Here is a 23627-nt window from a genome sequence, read left to right on the forward strand (position 1 = left end):
CACCCTTATGGTATGGTTATTAGATAAACAATTAGGAAAATCATTAATATATATCAGAAACAGTAACGGACCTAATATGGAACCTTGTGGAACTCCATGTTCAATATTCTTTGTGGATGATTTCACATTATTATATACAACATACTGTAATCTATTACTCAAATATAATCTCAATAAGTCCGAACTGTACTATGAAAAACCATAATTATGCAGCTTATGTATAAGAATTTCGTGTGATACACAATCGAAAGCTTTTGTCAAATCTAAAAGTTGACTAGCAACGTATTTCCCTTCTTCAAAACTATTGTTTATTGTAATAAAAAAATATGTAGTTGCATTTATTTAGTTTTTTATTTAAATTTCTCTCACTTCTTCATTTGCTATTATTTACATTTTTACCAAATTATGTGTTACTGAAAATAGTGGTCATATCCAATAATTTTTGTGAAGGTAGTTTTTGAACATCAAAAACCACTATTTCGTTTTTATTATCATGCAAATAAAATATTTCAATTATTACTTTAGTCAATTTCCCAAAAACTAACCTTTACACATAAGTACCAATCTTCATTTAAGTGAGAACACGTTTTACAGTTATATGGAGAAAATCAAAAGTTTTTGTCAATTTCTACCCCCTCTAATGGCTAAACGAAACAGCTCTGTATAGAGTCAAATATAGTTATACTTATTTTGATTTCAAAAGTTCATGGTAGTTGCAAGTAGGTACACAGAACATTGGAACACTCTTTATTTCCCCTACCGTCTTTACCTTTACTAAGACTAATGCCGCTGAACAACTGGCTGGTCACGCTCTTGGTCCCCCCGACTCCAGTTTTGGCGGCTTTGGCGGCCTTGTCCTCTTTCGCCTTGAGCATCAGGATACGTTGGAGCAAAGGCAGACCCGGCCCTATGAGTTCCCCAGTATCCTCCTCGCAGACGGGAGGCGGCGATCTCATCGATGAAGACGTGGGCGACGCGACGGGCGTGACGCTTTTCGAGCGTTCCTCGTTATCCTGCTTTTCTTTGAGCAACCTAAAAGGGGTTTTGGACATACTAGTTCAATAATGACTCAGGGCACAAACAGTATAAATGGATAGGGTGTCTTCTAAATAGTATAAAATATTTCGTAGGATAATTCCTCAAAATTATAATAATTATTATGTTATAATAAGAGATCAGAAACAAATGCAGGGTTGGCTGTAGGCCGAGTTTTCTTTTATGTAATTTTATTCTAACAAAAGGTGGAATAACCGTTGCCTTCTTATAACTGCATTCTTTACATTATAAGAATACACATTTAAGTGTTTACATAATATACAGGGTATCCCACCACGAACTCCATCGATGGATAACTGGGAAGCCGCTCGAAGGATTTTTTTGAAATTGTGACCTGATTCTATTAGAGCAGCGACCCACAAGGAACTTGTGGGAAATTTGACCAAAAAAATAATTAAATTAAAAAAATTTTGGCACAATTAAGTAATTAAGCTAATCTAATGTGATTTTAAAGTAAGTTGTTCACTTAATGAGAATTATAGTGGAAGATGGATTGGAATGAAAATCTACAACCACATAAATTTTGTGTTTGCAAGAAAAGAGTGCAATTATTTGGCCATGCCAAAAATAATTGACCAATATGTTTCCTAAAAGCATGTTCGATAACACATACTACTGCTGTTTACTCTAGAGTAAATTTAGAAAAGACGCATGTTGAACTAAAAGCTTCTACAAGCTTTAATCTTAAAAATAACATGATTGATTGAAACCGTACATTTGACACATTAGGAGCCAATAATTTGTCTTCAAAATTTCACCATAAATAAAGTCGACCATTCACTGAGTATTTTGAATATGGTTTCACTTTTGACAACACCGAGAAAAGTCATCAATCTGATTATAAATGTAATTAGACCGCAGATTTCAATTAAATAAAAGACATAGGCTCCACCACAGACAGGTTTTTCAAATAATAATTATTACAAAGAGCTACAAAAAAAATACCTGGTCCAAAAAACCAGACCACGATATGTATATGTTTTTGGGGTCGCTGAATCCGAATCTGAGGTCAGTTTAATCCGATCAAGTCAGGGTTAAGGTTAATCCAAGATCATATCGCGAAAAACCTTAATGCAAAAAATTTTACCATTGTTACATACACGTTTTTGTGCTGACTCTGAATCCAGTGTTATATATTCAAAATTCAAGATGGCGGATCTAATATGGCGGACCAAATATTAAAAATTTTAAAATATTGGAAAACTAAAAATATTGTCGAATCTAAATAAAATTATAAATCAAAAGTGTCTCTATCAATGTTCCGATTAGAAGCATATTTTCCGAGAAAAGTATGAATATTGGAAAATTTTAATTAATTTGTTTTATGCGTGCAACGAATATAAATATTACAAAATGTGTTTATGGTTAAAGGAGTTTTTGGAGTTACTAATTCCGAATCTGGTGTCTTTTTAACTCTGTCACGTCAGTGTCAAAGCCATTTCAAGGTCAAATAAAAAAAAAGCGTGTGAGTGTAGGAAGAGACGTTTTTGGACTTACTGCGACCCCAAAAACATATAGACATCATGGTCTGGTCTTTCGGACCAAATACTTTTTTTGTGGCACTGTTATTATTTATGTAAACTGATTAGTCGTCATTATTTAGCTGCAAACTGTTTTAAAATTTATTTTGAAACTAAACAATGATCAAAGTCCTATCAACAAAATTACAATAAAATGGTTTCTTATACTTCTTTCAGGCACTCTTGAAATTTTAATTCATAAGCCTAAGTTTCGTAAGTCTACGTCAAAAATCTTAAAATATAAGTAAATAAATGTGATATTTTTTTTAAATCAAACACCAAGATTTTCACCAGCGATTTTTTTTTTGTTTCATGAACATCATTAAAGTTTGGTGTAATAACAAGAATCACTGGACGAATTGTAATAAACATTCGAAAGTATGCAAAATTCCCAGATATAGAGGAAACTCACAAGCACTTTGTAAGTTGTAAATTGTCAGGGTATATCAATTGCATTGCGCATGATTAAATTGTTATAACTCTTCCATCGATGTGCTGAAATGGAGAACGCTGAGAGAACGACTGACTGCAACGAAAACTGATTATTTATTATCCTTTCGTCAGCGAATCGTCGGTAGAGAAATAAAATTTCGACGGGTTCCTGGCGATCGACCATGCATATTGGTGTTAGAATCACAATAAGTTCACTCTAATGTTGGTTTAGGGTAAACAGGAAGCTGATGAATTAATTACTCCATTCATTCTAAGTAAACATCAAGCAAGTAGAAGATATTTTTGTATACAAAGCTTGAAAAAAACCCTGAAAAGAATAGGAAACTTACATGAACATTTTATTCTTTTAGATCTGCATAAATTTGAAATCTATAACCAACAATTAATAATAGTAAATAAAACAATGTGTTTAATGCAAAAATTAATTGTAGATTTTTAAAATTATGTAAAAGTTCAAATTTTGTCTCGTGATCAAGAACGTGATGATTGTAGTGTGATCTAGTGCAGCTGAGAACGTAATCTGCTTATCGGCCCTTATAATCGAAATAAATTAGCAATTAAAATGGGAAATAGGAGAAATAATTTATAAAGTTTAAAAAATTTGGGTGTGGACTCTTAATAGACATCCAAACACAGATCAAAAGAGTTCCCACCTCTCAGGAGGGTGCTTCATCCCCTTTTGCTTCAGAAACCACCCCGTTACGTGACCTGGTGCCCGTTTTCTGATTTTTCTCAAAAACTGTTACTCTGGCGAGGAAAATGAATAGGACCTAAAACAATCAGCATAAAATTTTACAACATTTGTGTCCTACAAATTTTTTCCTATATCCAACACTAATCTCTTAAATGACGTTTGAAATAGGTTAATGCTGGTAAAGACAAAATAACATAACATAACAAAATAAAGCTTTACCTAATAGCTTTGCGATAAATTATTAATGTATTCCTTTTCGTTTTTTAATATTTAATGTAAATTGTATACATAAAACGTAAAACATATATTTAAACATGTTTAGTATGTATAGCATATAGTTCTCTCGATTTACAGAATTCGGAAATATATTATTTGCTCACGCATTCAGTGGATGTGATACTAAGTCAGAATTTTTTGGCAAAGGAAAAGGAAAAAACTGTAAATTTAATAAATACTAGAACGGACTTAGACAATGCTTTGCATATATTTAACAATCCATCATCGATCAAACCAGACATTGTATGAGCTTGAGAGAAAATCATTCATTAAAACAATTTAGATTTATTTCATTTAACAAATTTGTTGGTCAATCTAATAAAGCAGTGATATTATCAAGACTACCACCTACATGTGCTTTAGAACAACATTCGTATCGCGTTTTTCAACAAATTATTTCGTGGCGTGGAGAAAATTTGAAGCCTAATGAATGGGGATGGAAATCAATTAGCCAAATTTTAGTGCCAATTCCTACAATTGATGTACAAGCTCCTACTTCTATTATGCAATTAATATCATGCCGTTGTAAAAAGGGTTGCGGAAAACAATGCGGTTGTGCATTGGATTGAATTGTTCAACAATGTGCTCCAATTGTCATGGTCAAGGATGTCTTAATTCAGTGGTAGAGGAAGAATTAACTGAAGATAATTCAATTAATGAATAAACAGCAGTTAGTTTTTAGTGGATTAGGCCTCCAGAGGAAACAACTTACAAAAAAAAAACGCGCCGGGAACTTTACCTCAGCGGTGGTGTGGAAACGGGCTTGAATATAAAAGACGTAGTACCTAGTAATAATAAAATAAATTTTCTGTAGTCATATTTGTTTGTCCTTATGGCCAGGTTTGTGTAGAAAAATCTGTTTTGCATGCAATATTTTTCTATGGCCAATGTATTTCAAGATATTTGTCACTTTATTCGTTTTTGTCTAACTTCAGCAACATATCCTAATTTTTCAAACCATATTTGTGAGAGTAGAGTTAACGACAGAAAAATGTTTATAGAACATAAATGATGTAGAATTTTATGGCGAATATTTTAGGTCCCATTAATTTTCCTCGCCAGAGCAGCAGTTTTTTAGAAAAATTAAAAAATCTGGCGTTAGGTCACATTAGAGAATGGTTTCTGAAGTAAAAAGGGATGAAGCACCCACCGGATCGGTGGGAACTCTGTTGATCTTATTTGCATGTACGTAAGCAGTTCGCACCCAAATTTTAAAAGCTTTATAAATTATTTGAGTCGTCAGTGCCGCGAGAAACAACTACTCCGAGGGCAATTTGCCCCTATCGGCATTGAATTATACTCGCGACACCTAGTACAACAGCTAGGATCGTTTTATCAGTTTAACCCACCAGGCACAGACCGGTTTCGGACTTATTAGTCCTCATTAGTGTGTCATAGGTGCGACAACCGATAAACAACCCAGCTGTTCTCCGTCGTATCATCACGAAGAGGAAGTACATTGTACGCGAGAGCCAATGAATGGCTCCATCTGTCGTGCAGACTTCCAACTGTGCCATTCAAATGACTACAGTGGGAAGCGACCTGCTAACTGTAGCTACTTTGTTGCACGATTGCCACCCACAGAGGGCGTAATATAATGTTTGAGTCGTCAGTGCCGCGAGAAACAACTACTTCGAAGGCTATTTGCCCCTACCGGAATTGAATTATTATCGCGACACCTAGTACAACAGCTAGGATCGTTTGTCAGTTTAACCCAACAGGCACAGACCGGTTTCGGACTTATTAGTCCTCATCGATGTCTTATAGGTGCGACAACCGACAAACGACAGATGGAGTCATTCATTGGCTCCCACGTACAATGTACTTCCTCTTCATGATGATACGACGGAGAACAGCTGGGTCGTTTGTCGATTGTCGCACCTATGACACACTGATGAGGACTAATAAGTCCGAAACCGGTCTGTGCCTGGAGGGTTAAACTGACAAACAATCCTAGCTTCTGGGGGTGTTGGGAGTGTGTCTCATGGAAAATCCTTGGATTGGTATCAGCCCAGTAACAATTATGGCGATTCACTAAACCATTCAAAAAGAACGTACACTCGTCCGAAAAACACACATTAAAGAGGAAATTATCGTTTATCGCTCGTTCAGTCATTATTTCGCAAAATTGCAAACGACGATCAAAATCGTCTTCATTTAGCTCTTGCACTAGCCGAATCTTATAAGGATGGAATTTGTATTTTTTTAATATTCGTTGGACACTTGTACGACTCACTCCTGTCGCAGTAGCCAATTGCATTGTACTCAGCGTACTATCCATTGCCACTTGCCCCAATACCGCTATTTCCGTAGGTTCATTTAGTACCGGATTTTCAACCTGCCTCTTTTTGTTATGAACGGAGCCAGTTTCGCGAAATTTGGCCACCAATTCGCGAACAATTTTTCCAGACGCATGTTTCTCAGGATGCCGTTGGTTGAACAGTTCGGCGACCCGATTTCCGCATTCATTGTTTTTGAAAAAAAGCTCAATAATTTCTACTCTTTCTGGAATTGAGTACACCATAATTAATCAATTTAAAAGACTCGGCAGTATTGGTACTCTTCAACTACAAGTCACAAGACAGTTATCTAGCAACTTCTTGTGGCCTATCTAAATACGAAACAAAAAGCGGACAATTTTTTGCTCACCAAAATCAGGCTAAAGAATTCGCAAATCAGAAAAAAAAACAGCGAATTCTTTTGAAGGAATTTACCAAGCTAATACCGTAAGTTTTGAAGTAAAATTAAATCGATTTTCGCATTTCTCGTCAAAAATATTGTTCGTATTTTCAAAGCTGCATATTTTATAAAATAATGGATCGATTTTCAAAAAGTAAGAATCGATGTATAGAGAAATAAAAGTCCTTTCTAATGACCCCCCACTTGACCCCCATTCCCATTTAAAAAAATTTGGGGGATCGCACCCCCACTTAGGGGGTTGAAGATTTTTTTTTTTAAAAAAGTTGTCCCCCTCAGAAGCAAACTTTACCTGTTTTTGGATTTTGCCGAAAAGTTCATTACTACCTTGTAATGCCTTGCGGTACGTTTTCGATGGGCTACCCTGTATGTATTTCCATTCTAATTATATCCTTTTTGCATATAAAATAATTCTTACTTGAGCCTATGCAGCAGCGGCAATCCAGCCCCAATAGGAGAGACGACAGGTTCTGAGGCTATCTGTTCCTTTTTCTCGCCCTCCTCCTGGCTTAAGTCGTGTGACCGCACCCTCGACATTCTCTTGAGGGTTGCTTTGTTGTTGTTTGTAGGCGTGTGTAGTGGCTGTAGTTCTAGCGACTCTTGAGACCTGCGGTGAGTCCTCGTTTTCTTTAGAGCGTTCCTCAATCCCTAAATATCGATTAAATGATTAAGACCTACACTGAAACTAAATATATGAATTATTGTATTCGCACTTATTTGTGATTTTTGTTTGTTATTTATTCGTGTAGTCTTATTCTTTGCGGATATTACCAATGAGGTGAAAAGTAATTAAAAAAAGTATATGTATAAATAATAGGGAAGGATTCATTGTGTGGAGAGTAGAATAGCTGTATTATTTGCAGTTGTTTTTGTAACGTTGTAGCGTAGTTTTACGTTTTTCTTTGTTTATTGAAAAAAATAATAGGATAAATTCTTGCGCCAAAAGGATCAGTTAGGAGTGATTTTAATTAAACTGTTTTTGCCTAAGCAAAAATCTTACACTGAAAAAAGCAGACAAAAGATCAACATCACTGTGTCGCATACTTTAGTTCAATTAGCGTTTCGGAAAAATCTGTGTTATCAAAATTGGGAATGACGTTTCTTTTTTAATTAGGCTTGGATGGACAACTAGGATGTTTATTTTATTCTGAAAAGGTACAGGGTGATTCACTATATTTTGACCCCCCCCATTAACTCTTTTGTTTTTTAGAGTTATAAAAAAATGTGGGAAACAAAAATTGCACGACTTTTTATTATTATTATATTAACAAAATGCCCGCGGATGTTAACTTTGTTAATTTAAATTGAACACCCTGCATATTGTTAGATATTTGGATGGAACGTTTTGTGTCGAGCATAGTCATATAAGGTTTGTTGGGTCAAGCTCGAACAATAAGCGAGATACTATTAAAAAAAAAGAAGGTTTTTTTATTAAGAAAATAAGATATCTTGTAATTGTTAGACCTCTTTCAGGCATTTCTGCCTTTTTTTCAATTACGTAAAGATTTACAGATTTAGTTGTAATTTGTGTTGACATATGGGACATTGATATGGTCCAAAATGCATATAAGTATTTTAACTAAATATCACTAAATAAGCCGTGGGAGGCCTAATTACTCATGGACAATGTTATATGGTAGGCCGTGTCAGTGACGGGTAATGTCATGACAACATTGTTATTGTTTGATAGTTTGATTTAATTAAAATAGGTTAAACAGAAGTAGAAATTTTATTAGGAATTCAAATAGAGTAAAGATTTTCTCCATACTCTATTTTAATTCCTAATAATATTTCTATTTTCTACTGCTGTGCAACCTATTTTAATTAAATAATAATACAAATTGTCAATCAATAACAATGTTATCACGACATTACCTGTCACTGTCACGGCCTACCACATAACATTGTCTATGAGTAATTAGGCCTCTCACGGCCTAATTAGTGATATTTAGTTAGAATACCTATATCCATTTTGGACCATATCAATGTCTGATAGGTCAAAATATATTACAACTAAATCTGTAAATCCTTACGTAATTGGAAAAAAGGCTGGCATAAAGTACCTGAAAGAGGTCTAACAATTACAAGATATGTTATTTTCTTAATAAAAAACATTATTTTCTTTTTTAATAGTATCTCGCTTATTGTTAGAGATGAACCCAATGAACGCTATATGACTATGCTCGACAGAGAATGTTCTATCCAAATATGTAAAAATATTGAGGGTGTTCCATTTAAATTAACAAAGTTAACATCCGCGGCCATTTTGTTTGGACATCATTTGTTTCTCAAATATCATTTTCGAAAAATTCATAAAAAAATCGTGGAACTTTTGTATTTTACATTTTTTATAACTCTTAAAACAAAAAAGTTAAAGGGGGGTCAAAATATAGTGAATCACCCTGTACATACCTAAAATATATGAAAAAATATCTGTAAATACACAATCTATATATGATATGCTTTGAAAGCAACTAATAATCACTTTATTTAATAAAAAGTTATAAACACTTTAGAATTTAATTGTAAAAAACACTAATTTATTTTATTAAAGTAATAACAGTTTGAAAATCTTGGTATGCAGATCATATCTAACCCCACAGACAAGTCTCCTAATTGCTGATATTNATAGCTTATTGTTAGAGATGAATCTAACAAACCCTATATGACTATGCTCGACATCCAAATATGTAAAAATATACAGGGTGTTCCATTTAAATTAACAAAGTTAACATCCGCTGCCATTTTGTTTGAACTTCATTTGTTTTTCAAATATAATTTTCAAAAAATTCGTAAAAAATCGTGCAATTTTTGTATTTCACATTTTTTTTATAACTCTTAAAATAAAAAAGTTAAAGAGGGGCGGTCAAAATATAGTGAATTACCCTGTACTTAATTCTGTCTTTGATTTTAACAAATTTGACATTAGAATATTTTTTTAAGTAACTACTACTTTCTGGACTAGCCCACACATCCTAATAGTACTAATAGCAGTAAAAAGTTCATGAAATTCTATTTATAGAATACTACGTGAGTGCAGTAAAATTATGTTGAAACCCCTCGTCCTCTATTGGATAAGACAAACACAAAGATTAAATTAAAAAGCGAATAATTAAGAAATCAAAAATATCGCTTAGGAAGATCATATAATTAAATGGAATTCAGCCAAAATTTTGGAGAAGAAAAATAAGACACTTAAAAAAAGTTTTATTAGATGTGTGATAGATTATTCTACGAATTTGGATCCTTACAGGTTATAAATATTAATAGAATTAAGTAATAATGATATTAACAACCCACGATATGTCTAATTATGTGACTGTCCAGCCTAATTGAAAAAGAAACGCCATTTCCAGTTTTGATAACGAAAACAAATTAATTTTTCGAAACGTCAATTATAATAGTGCGCAGTAATGACTAATGAGTATTTTTATTTTTTATCTGTTTATCCTTTTCAGTGTGATACGTTAGGTTGTGCAAAAACAGTTTAATAAAAACAGTCCGTGATTGATCCTTTTAGCGCAAGGATTTGTTTTATTAATATTTTTATTTATTTCACAGATGACAAAATATCCAACAAACAGAGGAAAAAACGGCTGTTATTATCCTAAATAAAAACAATTTTCAAATACAATGTATATTTGAATATTACAAATTTTAAAATTAATTTCAAATATACTGGGCGAAGTTTAAAAGAATGCTAGTAAAACGTAATCTTTTTTAATGAAACTCGTCATATCTGATTTTAAATATTTGAAATCGCAAAATTGTGAGTGTGGTCACATAATTAATTTTGAATTTGGTTGTGACGTAGCTAAATTATTTCGAAAATTTTGTTTTCCTAAAAACAGTCTGTTACATATATTTGGTAGTGTGAGAGATAAAGGTTAGTATTTAAAATATATGAGACAATTTTTATTTTATACTGGATAATTTTTATAGTATTTAAAATGTATTCTATTTCATTTTTTAATTATAAAGAACGTTTTTTATTAAATAGATCTGGAAAAAACGACAGAATTTAAAGAAGAAATCCCTATGGGTTTCTTTGGAAAAAAATGCGACAGATTATTTCTGAAGGTAGTCTAATACACAAATATACCAATTTTTGTATACTAAACCTTTTGTAGTACTATCGTCTGTGTTTCATAATGAAAAACAGGATTTTAGGTATTTATTCATGTATTTCAAGATCGAACACAACTTTGAGGGTTTTTGACATAATTATAGTTTTCGAGAAGTGTAATATAATAAAAGTTTCAGTTGCATAAGTAATTATAACTAATAAATAATAATTTATAAAATTAAAAGTACATATTTTTTAAAATGTAAACTACTTATAAACAAAGGTAGACATTTTGCAAAACATCTATAATATTACCATATTTACATAATTATTTTGCTTCCAAGTTCCTTAGTTATTAATAATTTTTGCATCAATCACATTTAATAAATTGTTTCACTTTTCCTAATGACCGAATTATTGTTCAAAATAAATAACTAAACCAAGCCAGGTTGCGGGACAAAATTTAAATTGATTTATATACCTACAATATCAATTCAGTCTTGTAAACATATTTGTAGAGGCTATTGCATTTAAAAAAACTTACATTTGATCGCCTATTCTTCGTGTATCACCCTGTATATTTTGAAAATAATTCTGAACTGTTTCTTATCATTTCTTTAAACAGTTTTTTGTATTTCGACTAATAGCAGAGCTAATGTACCACTTATACAGGGTGTGGCGTGTATAATCTATGAAAATTAAACTACTGCTTCCTAACGATATTTGCAATAGAAAAGTCTTATACGAAAAAGTTCTGTTTTTGTGTTTTTTTTTTTCGTAAATTAAAGTTCAATTATGGATCAAAATATTTTCTCTGGAACGGTCCTGTCCGTGTGCTGTACGATGAGTTACGTGCTGTAGACCAGCCGCGTAAACAAATCGTCGTTGAAAGACAGAAAGATACTCAATTTTTGGGGAAATTTTCAATGCAAAAGTGCAAACTAAGAAAAATATATATTTAAAAAAAAAACCTGATATTTTCTTATTATAATAATTAACAGTAATTACTATCTTAAATGCATTGTTGTTACAGCAAGAGTTGTAAACAAAACCACATCCGTAAGCATCTGTAGTTGCCAACTGCGATCACAAAACAATCTCCATTAAAATATGGGACAAAATGAAATAAAATTTCTAGAGAAAATGTTGAAATTGATCCCCATTAGCGCGGATACAGGCGTGGCACCCACGCATCCAATTTTGGCGAATATTTTCCCAAATTGCAGGTATTTCCCTAAATGTGTCAGCAGCATCAAGTATACGGTTTCGCAATTCTTCCACCGTAGCAATTGGGGTATTTTAAACCGATGACTTCAAGTGACTCCAAAGATAAAAGTCCATTGGAGTTAGATCGGGTGACCGAGGTGGCCACGGCATAAGACCAAAGCATCCAATCCATCACTGAGGAAACATTTCATTCGTTATTTCTCGAGTACTGTGTCTCCCGAACTTGTAATGCCACATCGTCCAATAATTCGGCAACCGGTTTTCTAAAAAGTCAGTATATGTTGGTCCATTTAGTCGCACATCAAAGAAATATGCACCCACAAGTAATTCGCCTATTATGCCAGCCCAAACATTTACCGAGAATAGATGTTGAAAATGTGTTTCCCTAATCGCGTGAGGATTTTCATCGGCCCATATGTGCATATTATGGAAATTCACTTCATCACGGGTAAATGTCGCCTCATCTGTTATACAAACATAAGCAGGACATAGGGGTGTCATAGCTGGCGCCTTAAGGTGCGATGTACGGTACGAGATGTGGTTCCTACTTGCTGTGCGAGTCGTCGAGTACTAATTGTAGGGTCTTCCTCAAGATTTTCCAACACTGCATCTTCAACATTAAGGTTTATTTGCTGACCACGTCCTTCTCCTCGAGGAATTACACTTCCCGTATCTCGCAGCCGCTGAACGCACTGTAGGATTGTATTTGCACATGGGGGGTGACGTTGTGGCCATCGTTCCAGGTACAACCTAATCGCCGCTAGCGCATTTTCTCCGGTTGCACCATACACCAACACCATATCGACACGTTCGGAAATAGTAAATGCATTGTTTTCAAGGTTCATTATAAAACTTGTTTGTGCATAAACTACAAGATTAAGCAAAGTAAGAAATAAGAATCTCGTTTTTAATGTAATCGGCACGCTATTCTTATTTTTTACTTCTTTATAAAAATTACACTGTCACTATCGTGGAATTACAAAATAAAAACTTTTCTCTGGATTCTTTCACTTTTTAACACTGATGGGTCGTTGGACGATGCTTAATATTTAATAATTAAGAATAATAATGAATTCAATACAAATACAAAATCAGTTGACTGCACAAATTTTTTGGCAATTTAACCTAACCTTCTTTTAGTATTACTACGCGAAGATAGACTTTTCTATTACAAATATCATCAGGAATCTATAGATTATATACGCCTCACCCTGTATTATTATCACGAATAACTCCTTTTAAATGATTATTATGATGTTTCTATAACTGATATCGACATTTTCTTAATCCTATTTTTTGACAAACCCTTACCTTCGCCTCGCTTTTTATCTTATCCACAATGCCCTTGCCATCCTGTCCGTGGCTGTGGCCGTGGTGATGTTCCTTGTGGTGTACCGGATGCCGAGCAGACGCCTTGACCTCCATAAGTCGTTTTCTACCTAGGGCCTGCAGGATCTCTTGGGCTTCCGGGTAGTCTTTCATTGCGGCTAAGACGTCTTCACGAGATAACGAGAACAATTCGGAATATCCTACTGAGCGAACGTCAGCAGTTCTCCTAAAAGTGGTATTTTTCAGAATAGTGTATATGCAAGGTGGACCGATTTTTATATCCCACTACCAACGTCTTGTTGGCGGTAAGAGGTACGAAGTAGATTAAGTTCGAAAAACAAATGTTATGTCAAGCTTTGAAGTGAAATCGAAACCAATTAATTTTGAAAAAAAACTGGAAATTTTGGATTCAGAAAAGTTACATAACATGTAAAAAACAGCTACTTTTTTTTATTTACACATTTTGCTAAAGACTATTTCTCTCTTGATATTGAAGCAATAAATATCAACGGCACTTTTTGAACTAGGTATAAGTATATGGGTCGTTTCAAATTATCTGTCTCTAGTGTCAGAATAAACAGTTATGTTAAAAATTCTATTCAAATACAGCATAGGATGCCATTATAACAAATATGTTTTTCAGTGTTTTTTCATTTAGTGCAATATAATCGGCAGATAAATTCCTACAACTTTATTATGTTTACTTTATAACTCCAATAATAATGGAGTTAACATTAGCGCTGGCAAAATTTGAACCACCCTGTATAACCTACTTGTTAAGTCCATCCAAATTTAGGATGCCTATTTCCCCGAAAAAGTCTCCAGCCTTCATGGTAGTCAGAACTTTTCCATTTTCGCTCAAAACTTCTAAAATACCATCCGCTATTATGAACATCTCCCTAGCCACCTCCCCTTTTCTGCAAATCGAGTCGCCAGGTGTGAAAATATAAGCTTTCATTTTTAGCACCAGATCCCGCAAAAATTCCGGTTGGCATTCTTGAAATATAGTCACCTAGAACAAGCGAATATAATAATTATACTTCAAGTTTAATTGGGATTCACATCTGGTGAGTTTGCTGGTCACAACAGTTGTTTAATGTTAATAATACTAATTACATTTCGTAAAATGTTATCTACTTACTTTTTTCAACACACTTAAATTGACATGTAAGGCAAGCTCTGTTTTCAGTTTATCTGGAAGCAAGCCAAGGGCTGTGTTGATGTCGCCACCCCCTTGGATCCTGCCCCTGGACCACGAGTAATCGTACCACCTTAACACCCTTCTTTTCATTCCACCAGGTACCTAGAATATAGAAACTTGTCAGAAAGTAATTCTCTATGGCAATTGTTATTTATATTTTTTTAATAAGAATACAAATTGTACCTTTAGATATTAAGAATACAAATTAAAACTTTAACAAAGTACCGCAATATCCGTATAGATATCGTTATAAAAATTAATTGTAGTAAAATTAGTACTACTATTTGATTCGTAATATTTGGGAATTTTTAAGTATTTTGTATATTTTAAAATGTAAAAGAAAAGCAAATTTTATGCAAATACTAAAAAGCTTAGTCGCTCATGATGAGAACTTTATTTTAGTACGTACTTTAAGGGAAAGTAATAATAACACACTTGAAGATAATGATGCTATCATTTTTTAAATCTGTTTTTATTACTACTAAAATAACAGAGGCTGCATACTCTGTCTGTATAATTTTAAGAAGGTAGACATTTATACATACATCACATGACTATTTCTTTGGCGGTAAAGCGAGAACAAAAAGTAGGTGTTCATAATCTGGTAACACCAGGTTCTTGAAAAAAAAAATTTTATTTAGTTATAATATTGCATATATGTATTTAAAACTTCTATTACGAGTAAATGTAATTTTTTAATGACTAACTGAAATCAAAAATTTCGTTAATTTACCGAAAATTAATATTATTAAACATTAGCTTTTTATTCGAATAAGATAAATTTAATCACATTTTGTTTCTTAGCAATAGATATACGGGGTATTTAAATCAGAACGGTGACATTATTATCTAAGAAACAATCAGAGATTGGAAATAACGGATGGTAACGTGTTTTATCTATTCAAAAAATATTAGAAGGGGACCAACATTATGCCTCTAAAAAATCAAGGCTAACATGATTAGTTTTCGAAATATTAAAAAAAAACGAAAATTTTGTAATCCGTTTTTGTTTTATTTCAGCCTTGTTTGAGGTAATATTGAAAAAAGAAGAACACTTTCTTGTGGTAACGTTTTGCTTCTCTTTCGAATGACATAATCAATTTTTGTATGTAACGTTTCGTCTCTCCAGGACGATCATCAACATCATTTTTTCAAACACGACCCTGGTAATTTCTTTACATTTTTTGCAAATTTTTATGACCCACAATACTATACTGCCTCAGCCAGAATCAGGTTCAGACGTTTTGTCTCAAAAAATTCATCTTCAATGTATTCGTTCCAAATGTATCTATTTTTTACATTTCTGATTATTGAATTATCTTCCATTCTAAATGTCGTTAGACCTTGTGAAATCCACTTAGTTATTTAAACTATTACCATCACCTGGTCATACATAACTCGATAAGTTGTTGCGTCACAATTAAAACATTATTACGATTTTAATTTTATTATGACAAATCAATTCTTAAAAATGTATACGAAGAGCCAAAACTTCAAATGAATATTGTAAATTAAAAAATTACAGTAAAAACGTTTCCGGCAAATGTTGAAAATGAAGATAAGTATAATATGATCGGAATTTATTGTACCTCTAACCGCAACTGTGAAAGAGCTTGTCAGTATTTGAATGAATATCCTGAGAAAAAAATAGACCTGAATTTGTTTGAATTTTGAGCACTCGAGAAACCTAAAAATAACGATGGGAAGGGGATTAAAACTCTACTGTTTTATTGTAACGTGTGATGGTAATAGTTTAAATAACTAGGTGGATTTACCAGAGTCTAACGACACATAGAGTGTACAATAATTCAATAAACATAGAAATCTAAATAAAAAATTTAGATAAATTTGGAACGATTACATTGAAGATGAATTTTTCGAGACAAAACGTCTGAATTTGGTTCGGGCTGAAGCAATGCAGTATTGGGGGTCATAGAAGCTTGCATAAAATTTCCAGGACCGTATTTAAAAAAATTAAGTTGATGATGGTCCTGGAAAGACGAAACGAAAAATTGATTATGCCATTCGATAGAGGGCAAAAAGTTGTCATGAGAAGGCGTTCTTCTTTTTTCAATGTCACTTCAAACAAGGCTGAAATAAAACAAAAACGGATTTCAAAATTTTCGTTTTTTTTTTTTTTTCAAATATTTCGAAAAGTAATTCATGTTAGCCTTGATTTTTTTAGAGGCATAATGTTGGTCCCCAGATTACGAAACTTTGCCCCCATTTAAGCTAGTTAGTATCTCTTTCGTTTCTGAAATCCCTGTAGTGAGATGCAAGTTTGTAACAGCCTGTATACTACTACAAACTCCACTTCCACTTAAAATGTAGTAGCTATTTTTAACACACGTAACAAGTAGCACAGCGCTCTGTGAAGTTATAACATTGACTTTTTTAACACGTTTGATCCTAGCATCTTCTTTGACTTTAGACACTATAAAATACGTAATTTGTTTACTAGTGCATAAAATAGTATGTTTATTATTTAATTCATAACATATACTTTTCGGTAGTATTTTCTTTTACTCAGGGCTGTTATTGTTACTGCTTGTGCTTTCACTAATGACTTTTTAAACTCAGATCGTAGGCGTTTGCATTTTTTAATTCAAGAATAAATTAAATCTGATCTCCTGAAAAGAAGCGCCGAAAATTGAGTCAAGCTTAATTAATTCCAAAGTGCTCCTCCGGACTTTCATAATGACATAAGTTGATAACCTTATTTATCCTTAAATTGGAAATATTTCGTACAAAAAATTCGCCAACGGCACTTCCACCTACTCGATTATGTTCTGTACATAATAGGCGAAAGTTCATAGAACCGTCGACTGGCACTTAAAACTTTGGTTATTAATGTGGGAGTTCAGGAGTTTCCATATTTCATCATCTTTAAATCTAATGATTTATTAACGTGCAAGTATGCCTTAAATTGCAAAATATAAATCGAAACCTTCCTGGATAACCCAAAAAACTTCTGTTTTATAAGGATTTTATTAAAAATTGTAACAAAAATGTTTTGCTGAAATCGTTCGGAAATGTGCACTTTTTCGGTCCAATTTCAGACCCCAAAATGCCGTATTCTAGTGTTTTAGTTCGTTGCTAAGCAACTGTCAACAAAAATATACGGGAAAGTTACTTTTCCGTACCGTTTTTTTATTCATAATTTGTACAGTAAATTCTTATAGGCAAAACAACACACATCAAAAATGCATTATTTAGTAAACACAACATTTGCTGAACAAATTCTACATATTAGTTTATTATAACTATTTGTTTATATTTATAATTGTGTTGCAGTTTGTACAACTATAAAACTAACTTTACTCGAAAATTCGGCGACATTATTGCTGTTAATTATTTCTTGTTCGACAAAATTATTACTATTAGCAAATTTCTCTTTGTCTCTCCACCGCCCCACCCCTCTCTAAATATTTTATCTGCTGCATTTGTAAAACATTCCTCTATATATCCTTCGACAACGTTTGAAGATTTCCATCCCGCATGTTTCTTTAATGCAATTAAATCTACTCCAGCTACTCCAGACGGAAACAATGTCCTGCGTATTTATCTACATTTGGCAAATTTAAAAGTTTTGCTACAATTTGAGGCATTTTACCAAACTGATGTATTCCTACTACTTGGCTATAACCTTTTCCATTTGAATATTCAAAGAAAAAGCGACAACTTTCAAAATTTTCTGGACAGCACGCAACATATTTTCTATACAGTGGCATATAAGTTTCGTTTATCACAAATGACCTCGGTTTTTTCGTTTTAGCTTCGCGTATATTAAGGAAAAACTAATAACAAAGAATTATAAAATTTTCACATCATTCTTCATTAGGTTTATATTATTTGTGCTTCAATAATCAACGTTTCAAGTTCTTTATTTGACAGACTTTTGACTTCTTTGGTTTATATTTGTTATCTGACATTTCAGGAAAGCACGTAATTTCAAATATTTTGAATTTTGTCTTCCTTTGTACTAACAAGTAACACTACCCAACTGTCACTCACCGATCGGAATGAAACTCTAAAAAATATTGAACCCGTATTTTTTTATTTTTTCTGTAGAAACCACCCCTAGAAGACGGTAAGAGCGAAAATCTCCAATTTCCGGGTTTTGACCTCTCGTTTTGTTCGTATTTCGATTCTCTACAAATTATCTCTTTATAGCAGTCAGAATGCTTCGTTAGTTTAGATTTTATAAGCAAAAAACTAATAAAATGATCATTTTTTACATAAAAATGTTTATAAAAAATTAATGGTAAATTGGAGTAGGTAATGTATAAGGATATATCTACAAACTGTCTATTATATGATGACACAGTCCGTTTGCTACTTGTATCTTTGTCACATACAAAACCGCTATTGGCTTAAATAGTCCAATCAAATTTTTCAGGTGCAAAAAAATAGTTCAGTAATTGAAAATATGTAAAAATTAGGAAAAGCTTCGTAGAAATCAATGAACTACTTTATCTCACCTGAATTTTTGGGTTTCATTTTTAAAATGGCGTCCAAACTTCGCAAAAAAACATTTTTTTTTCATTTATAAAAAAATTTACATTTAAAAAAATATTTCAAACATTACTCTAGTAATTTTTAATACGGATCGAATAAGCTCAAGCCGGTTTTTATCGATAAATAAATTAATTAGTTATTGCAAAAAAAACGCTAAAAATCGCAATATTTTTAAATAGTTGTATCTTACAAAAATAAATATTTTATATGAACCTTGGTGAAAGCTCTTGGCGAGTAAAAAAATAAAATGATTTTTTCAAAATTGATAAATATTTTATAGTTTTTGCAAAAATCGAGTTTTTCGAAAAAAAAAGCGTTTTCGTAAAATCTCCATAAATCATAGGCCTCCACATTTTTATTAACGGGATTGGGCTTAAAATTTTCTTTAATAATTACACTATTATGTGCAAATATTGCGCGAGCCTCAAATCGATTTCAAATATCGCAAAAAACGAACGAAAAATCGCTTTTTTTTTCGGGGCCATAAAAATTTTATTAACTTTTTGATTTCAATTTGTATCAAAATGTCTATACTGCCATTCAAAAGATGACATTTTTTTAAGCATTTAAAAAAAGTCTATCCTACGACCAACAGGGGCCGAGAAAAAATGTTTTTTTCGAAAAATCTCCACGAACTCATTTATATAAAAAGTAGTCCGCAACGATTGATTGATCCCATTTTCTTTCATTAAACTTAATTTTTATGGGCCCCGTATATTGCTTGCTCGGCTCAACACGTTGATGCGCGCGGTGGGGGGAGAAAACTGTAATGTCGTGTATTTTTTCTTTTCATGTACATTTATAAAGCTTTTTATCAGTTATAAATTTGTATTTAGTACATATGGTACGTATCTGACTGAAATAATAAAATAATAAAAGTAATGTCGGTTAGCTGAAGAAATAAAAAGGCGGAAAGTAGAAAATTTCTTGATTTATTAAACATGTAAATAAAAGTATAAAAACTAGTATACAATCAGTTATTTTTTTGATTGTATGAAAATTATATTAATTTATTTTGGAACGTTTCTTAGGCCTCCATTCTTCTTCGCTACTACTGTTTAACACGATTTCTTGTTCATCACCATCGTCATCATCAAAGTTTTCTTCGCCTGATTCGATTTCATTTTCTGATAAACATGGCTCGTTCATATCTTCTTCGATATCTTCAATAACTATAGTTTTTTCTTCGATATTAGAGCAATTGTAATCTTCACACTTCAAGCATAAATTAGAACACTTTAGTCCGTGTTTTCGGCAGAACACGCATTAGTTTTGCAAACACCGCTTTCGCATCTACATGTTTAATAAATCAAGAATTTTTCTACATTCCGCCTTTTGATTTCTTCAACTAACCGACTCTACTTTTATTATTTTATTATCTCAATAATATACGTACTATTATGTAAATATGAATTTATAAAATTGCAATTTTTAACGGTTTTTTGCAATAACTAATTTATTTATTTATCGATCAAAACGGCTTGGGCTTATTCGATCCGTATTAAAAATTACTACAACTTTTGTTTGAAACATTTTTTTCTAAAATTTTTGGTTTTTTATAAATGAAAAAAATACTGTTTTTTGCGAACTTTGGACGCCATTTTGAAAATGAAGCCCAAAAATTCAGGTGGGGTAAAGTAGTTCATTGAATTCTACCGGAATTTTTCATAATTTTTACATATTTTCAATTACTGAACTATTTTTTGGCAAGAAAATGAGGCATTTTCGACAATTTTATTGGCCTAAACTCCTTACTCTCAACTTAGCGAATACTGACGTGACCTTTAACCGTTTATACATATATCTAAAACTGGTCATTTTCAGACGTTTAATCAGAACGTAATGAAGTACCACGTATTACATTTTCAGTACATTTGACTACCGCTTTTCCATTTGTTTTGTGCGGGATCCTTTGTTTTCTAATACAACTCCACATTTTTCTTTTAAATTTTGAGATTTAACAACAATGCATACAGCATCCCAAGTGTTTATGCGCTGCGACTAACGCTGTTGTTTGAGATCACTCTAGCTTGTCCAACGGCCGGCGGGGTATAACAATTATGAAAAAAGGTTAAAAAAAATCACGATAGAAGTTTCAAAATTTAAATATAGTCTCCTTATAAATACGACACCCATTCGAAGTTGCATCCTGTATAACATTTAATTAGTCTTTTGAATTCGAGTTATAGAGAATATTATGTTCTTTAACACAATGTAATGCAACGAATTTAATTTTTTTCTATGGGATAATGTCAGCGTCTGGATTTAGGGATATACTGAGAGCACAATATACTTGTACAAAACTTTATATCTTGAAAAACCAGAAACATTGACTACAAATCCACGTTTGCTACTTCCATCGTTAAGGCGTATTATTTCAAGATTATGTCCTCAGTCTAACAGCAAAGAGCGATCGAAATTTTCGCCCCTTTGTGAGACCTTATAAATTCACTCCAAATGTGTGCCAAAAGATAGTCTATGATGAGACTTGAATCGTCTATAAGTTTTAGCTTGAGGCTGCATTTTGTTTTCAAGTTACGGTTGATTAAAGTTGTCATTTTTACATGGATTGTTATAGGGTTTTCAAAGTCGCTGATTTAAAATCAAAGGTTCGTTAATCTCTATGACTTCAGGTCATTTGGAAGTCAAAGAATTAATCTTGGAATCTTCGAAATTCTTCATTTTTCTGAAGCTTTTCAGTCATTTCATGAAGACCGAAGGGTGATGAAGCAATTCTAATAGCAAATTCGTGCTCAGCGCGAAAAAGTACTTCGGAATACATATGCCACATGTGAAGTACAAGCGATTTTTTTTTAGCGGTGTAACCTCGATCCAACAATCCATGTAAAAATGACAACTTTAATCAACCGAAACTCGAAAACGAAATGTAGCCTCAAGCTAAAACTTATAGACGATTCAAGTCTCATCATAGACTATCTTTTGGCACACATTTGGAGTAAATTTACGAGGTCTCACAAAGGGGCGAAAAATTAGGCTTTTTTTCGGTCGCTCTTTACAACAGAAATAAAGCGAAATTTTAGAATAACCACGTATTACACACAACAATTATCTACAGAATTATTTAAAATCTCGTTTTACAGCATAATTAATCTTATTTTAATTGCCTAAATAATTAAACTGACAACAATGCGCACTGTTTGACTGTTGTCATTTATAATTGGAGACTAAAGATATCACGAAGAAGATTATTTCTTTAACAGTTCAGGTATCTCGTAACTCGAGCTTAACGCCTACATTCGTACGATGCAACTTCGCGTCGATATCTGGAGCTTCATCCCATTGGGCGTTAAGTCGATTCCGAGATTTCTTCTAATGTACGGCACGAGATAAGCATCGCTTGGTGTTGGATTATTTATTACTCAGAGGAATTGCAAGCCTTATCGCGTCATCAGTTTTAACGCCATAAATATTGCACCTTATCCTAGAAAATTCGACTTCGGTGTATTTAAAAGTTCACGAACTCGTCTCGTGGCGGCCTGGAAATGTTTCTCTTTTTATAAAGAGGTTTTGAAACAAAAAATGTCGTGTTCAGGATCTAGATTAAAAGTAGTGTATGGGTCCCTAATTTTGGGTAGTAGAAGTTATTTTTATTCTAGCAAGAATTAAATTTGCTTTTAAAAACAAACGAACATTTACTAATATAATTAAAACAAGGTAATTTGACAGCACTGTATTATAACATGGTATCTAGATTTGGGTAGTCTGGTTTCAATATCAGCCAAATCTATTTCAGTCTAATTTACAGGAAACGTAAAAGTCGATTATTTACCTCTCAAGGCTGTTTATGTTTTCCATTAGTTTGTATTTTACAGCAGACATGGCAGGAAAATCGATCAAAAATCAAATTCAAGTATGGAAATGGTTGACTTTGGAACTAAAATGTAGATTTGGCTGGTTTTGAAATTAAATGCTCCGGATTTTACTGATTTTGATACGTTACATATTTTAAATAAAAAATATTAAACAGTTATTGAAAATTTTATTACGTACAAATTAAAATATTGCATGAAATTTTTACATATTTAAATCGGAAGATTTGTGTAACATCTCATAGTATTCATGGCTTTCATAGCTGTCTTCTTTTGGTGTTTTACCGGTCCCATATTTCACTTAAAACGATGCAATGAAAGTGATAAATACAAAATATACTCAGCTTGAGTTGTTGGAAATTTATGTATGTTGCAAACATGTTAGTCTTGTGATTGGCTGACAGGGAGAGGGCTTGATTTCATAGTAATATACAGGGTGTTAGTAAATAAGTGCGACAAATTTCAGGGGGTGATTCTACATGAGAAAATAATGGCAGTTTGCTTATAAACGTATGTCCGCAAATGATTCGTTTTCCGAGATACGGGGTGTCAAAGTTTTTCTTAAAAACTGACGATTTAATTTATTGCTCTGAAACCGGTCGAGATGTGCAAATGAAATTTGGTGGGTTTTAAGAGGTAGTTATTGCGCATTTTTTTGACACAATTAAGAATTTTATGTTCATCATTTACGCGCGTACGGGTAATAATCTCAATTATTTTAAAGAAAAAAATGGTACGCCACTGAGATATTACAAATTAA

The 23627-nt window shown here is 32.7% G+C and overlaps 1 protein-coding gene across 1 annotated transcript in view; it reads right to left on the reverse strand.

The window, feature by feature from the left end:
• Positions 1–23627, reverse strand: part of LOC108917159 — a 234381-nt gene that overhangs the window by 62873 nt on the left and 147881 nt on the right. Inside the window, exons 12-16 of the mRNA XM_023455102.1 lie at positions 14460–14621; positions 14092–14330; positions 13301–13544; positions 7115–7344; positions 745–1032 (exon numbers count right to left, since the gene is read on the reverse strand). Of these exons, the coding sequence (XP_023310870.1) occupies positions 745–1032; positions 7115–7344; positions 13301–13544; positions 14092–14330; positions 14460–14621 (1163 nt within the window). The remainder of the gene's footprint in view (positions 1–744; positions 1033–7114; positions 7345–13300; positions 13545–14091; positions 14331–14459; positions 14622–23627) is intronic.

The sequence above is a fragment of the Anoplophora glabripennis genome, unplaced genomic scaffold (genome assembly GCF_000390285.2).
Source record: "Anoplophora glabripennis isolate ALB-LARVAE unplaced genomic scaffold, Agla_2.0 scaffold79, whole genome shotgun sequence".
Taxonomy (NCBI): domain Eukaryota; kingdom Metazoa; phylum Arthropoda; class Insecta; order Coleoptera; family Cerambycidae; genus Anoplophora; species Anoplophora glabripennis.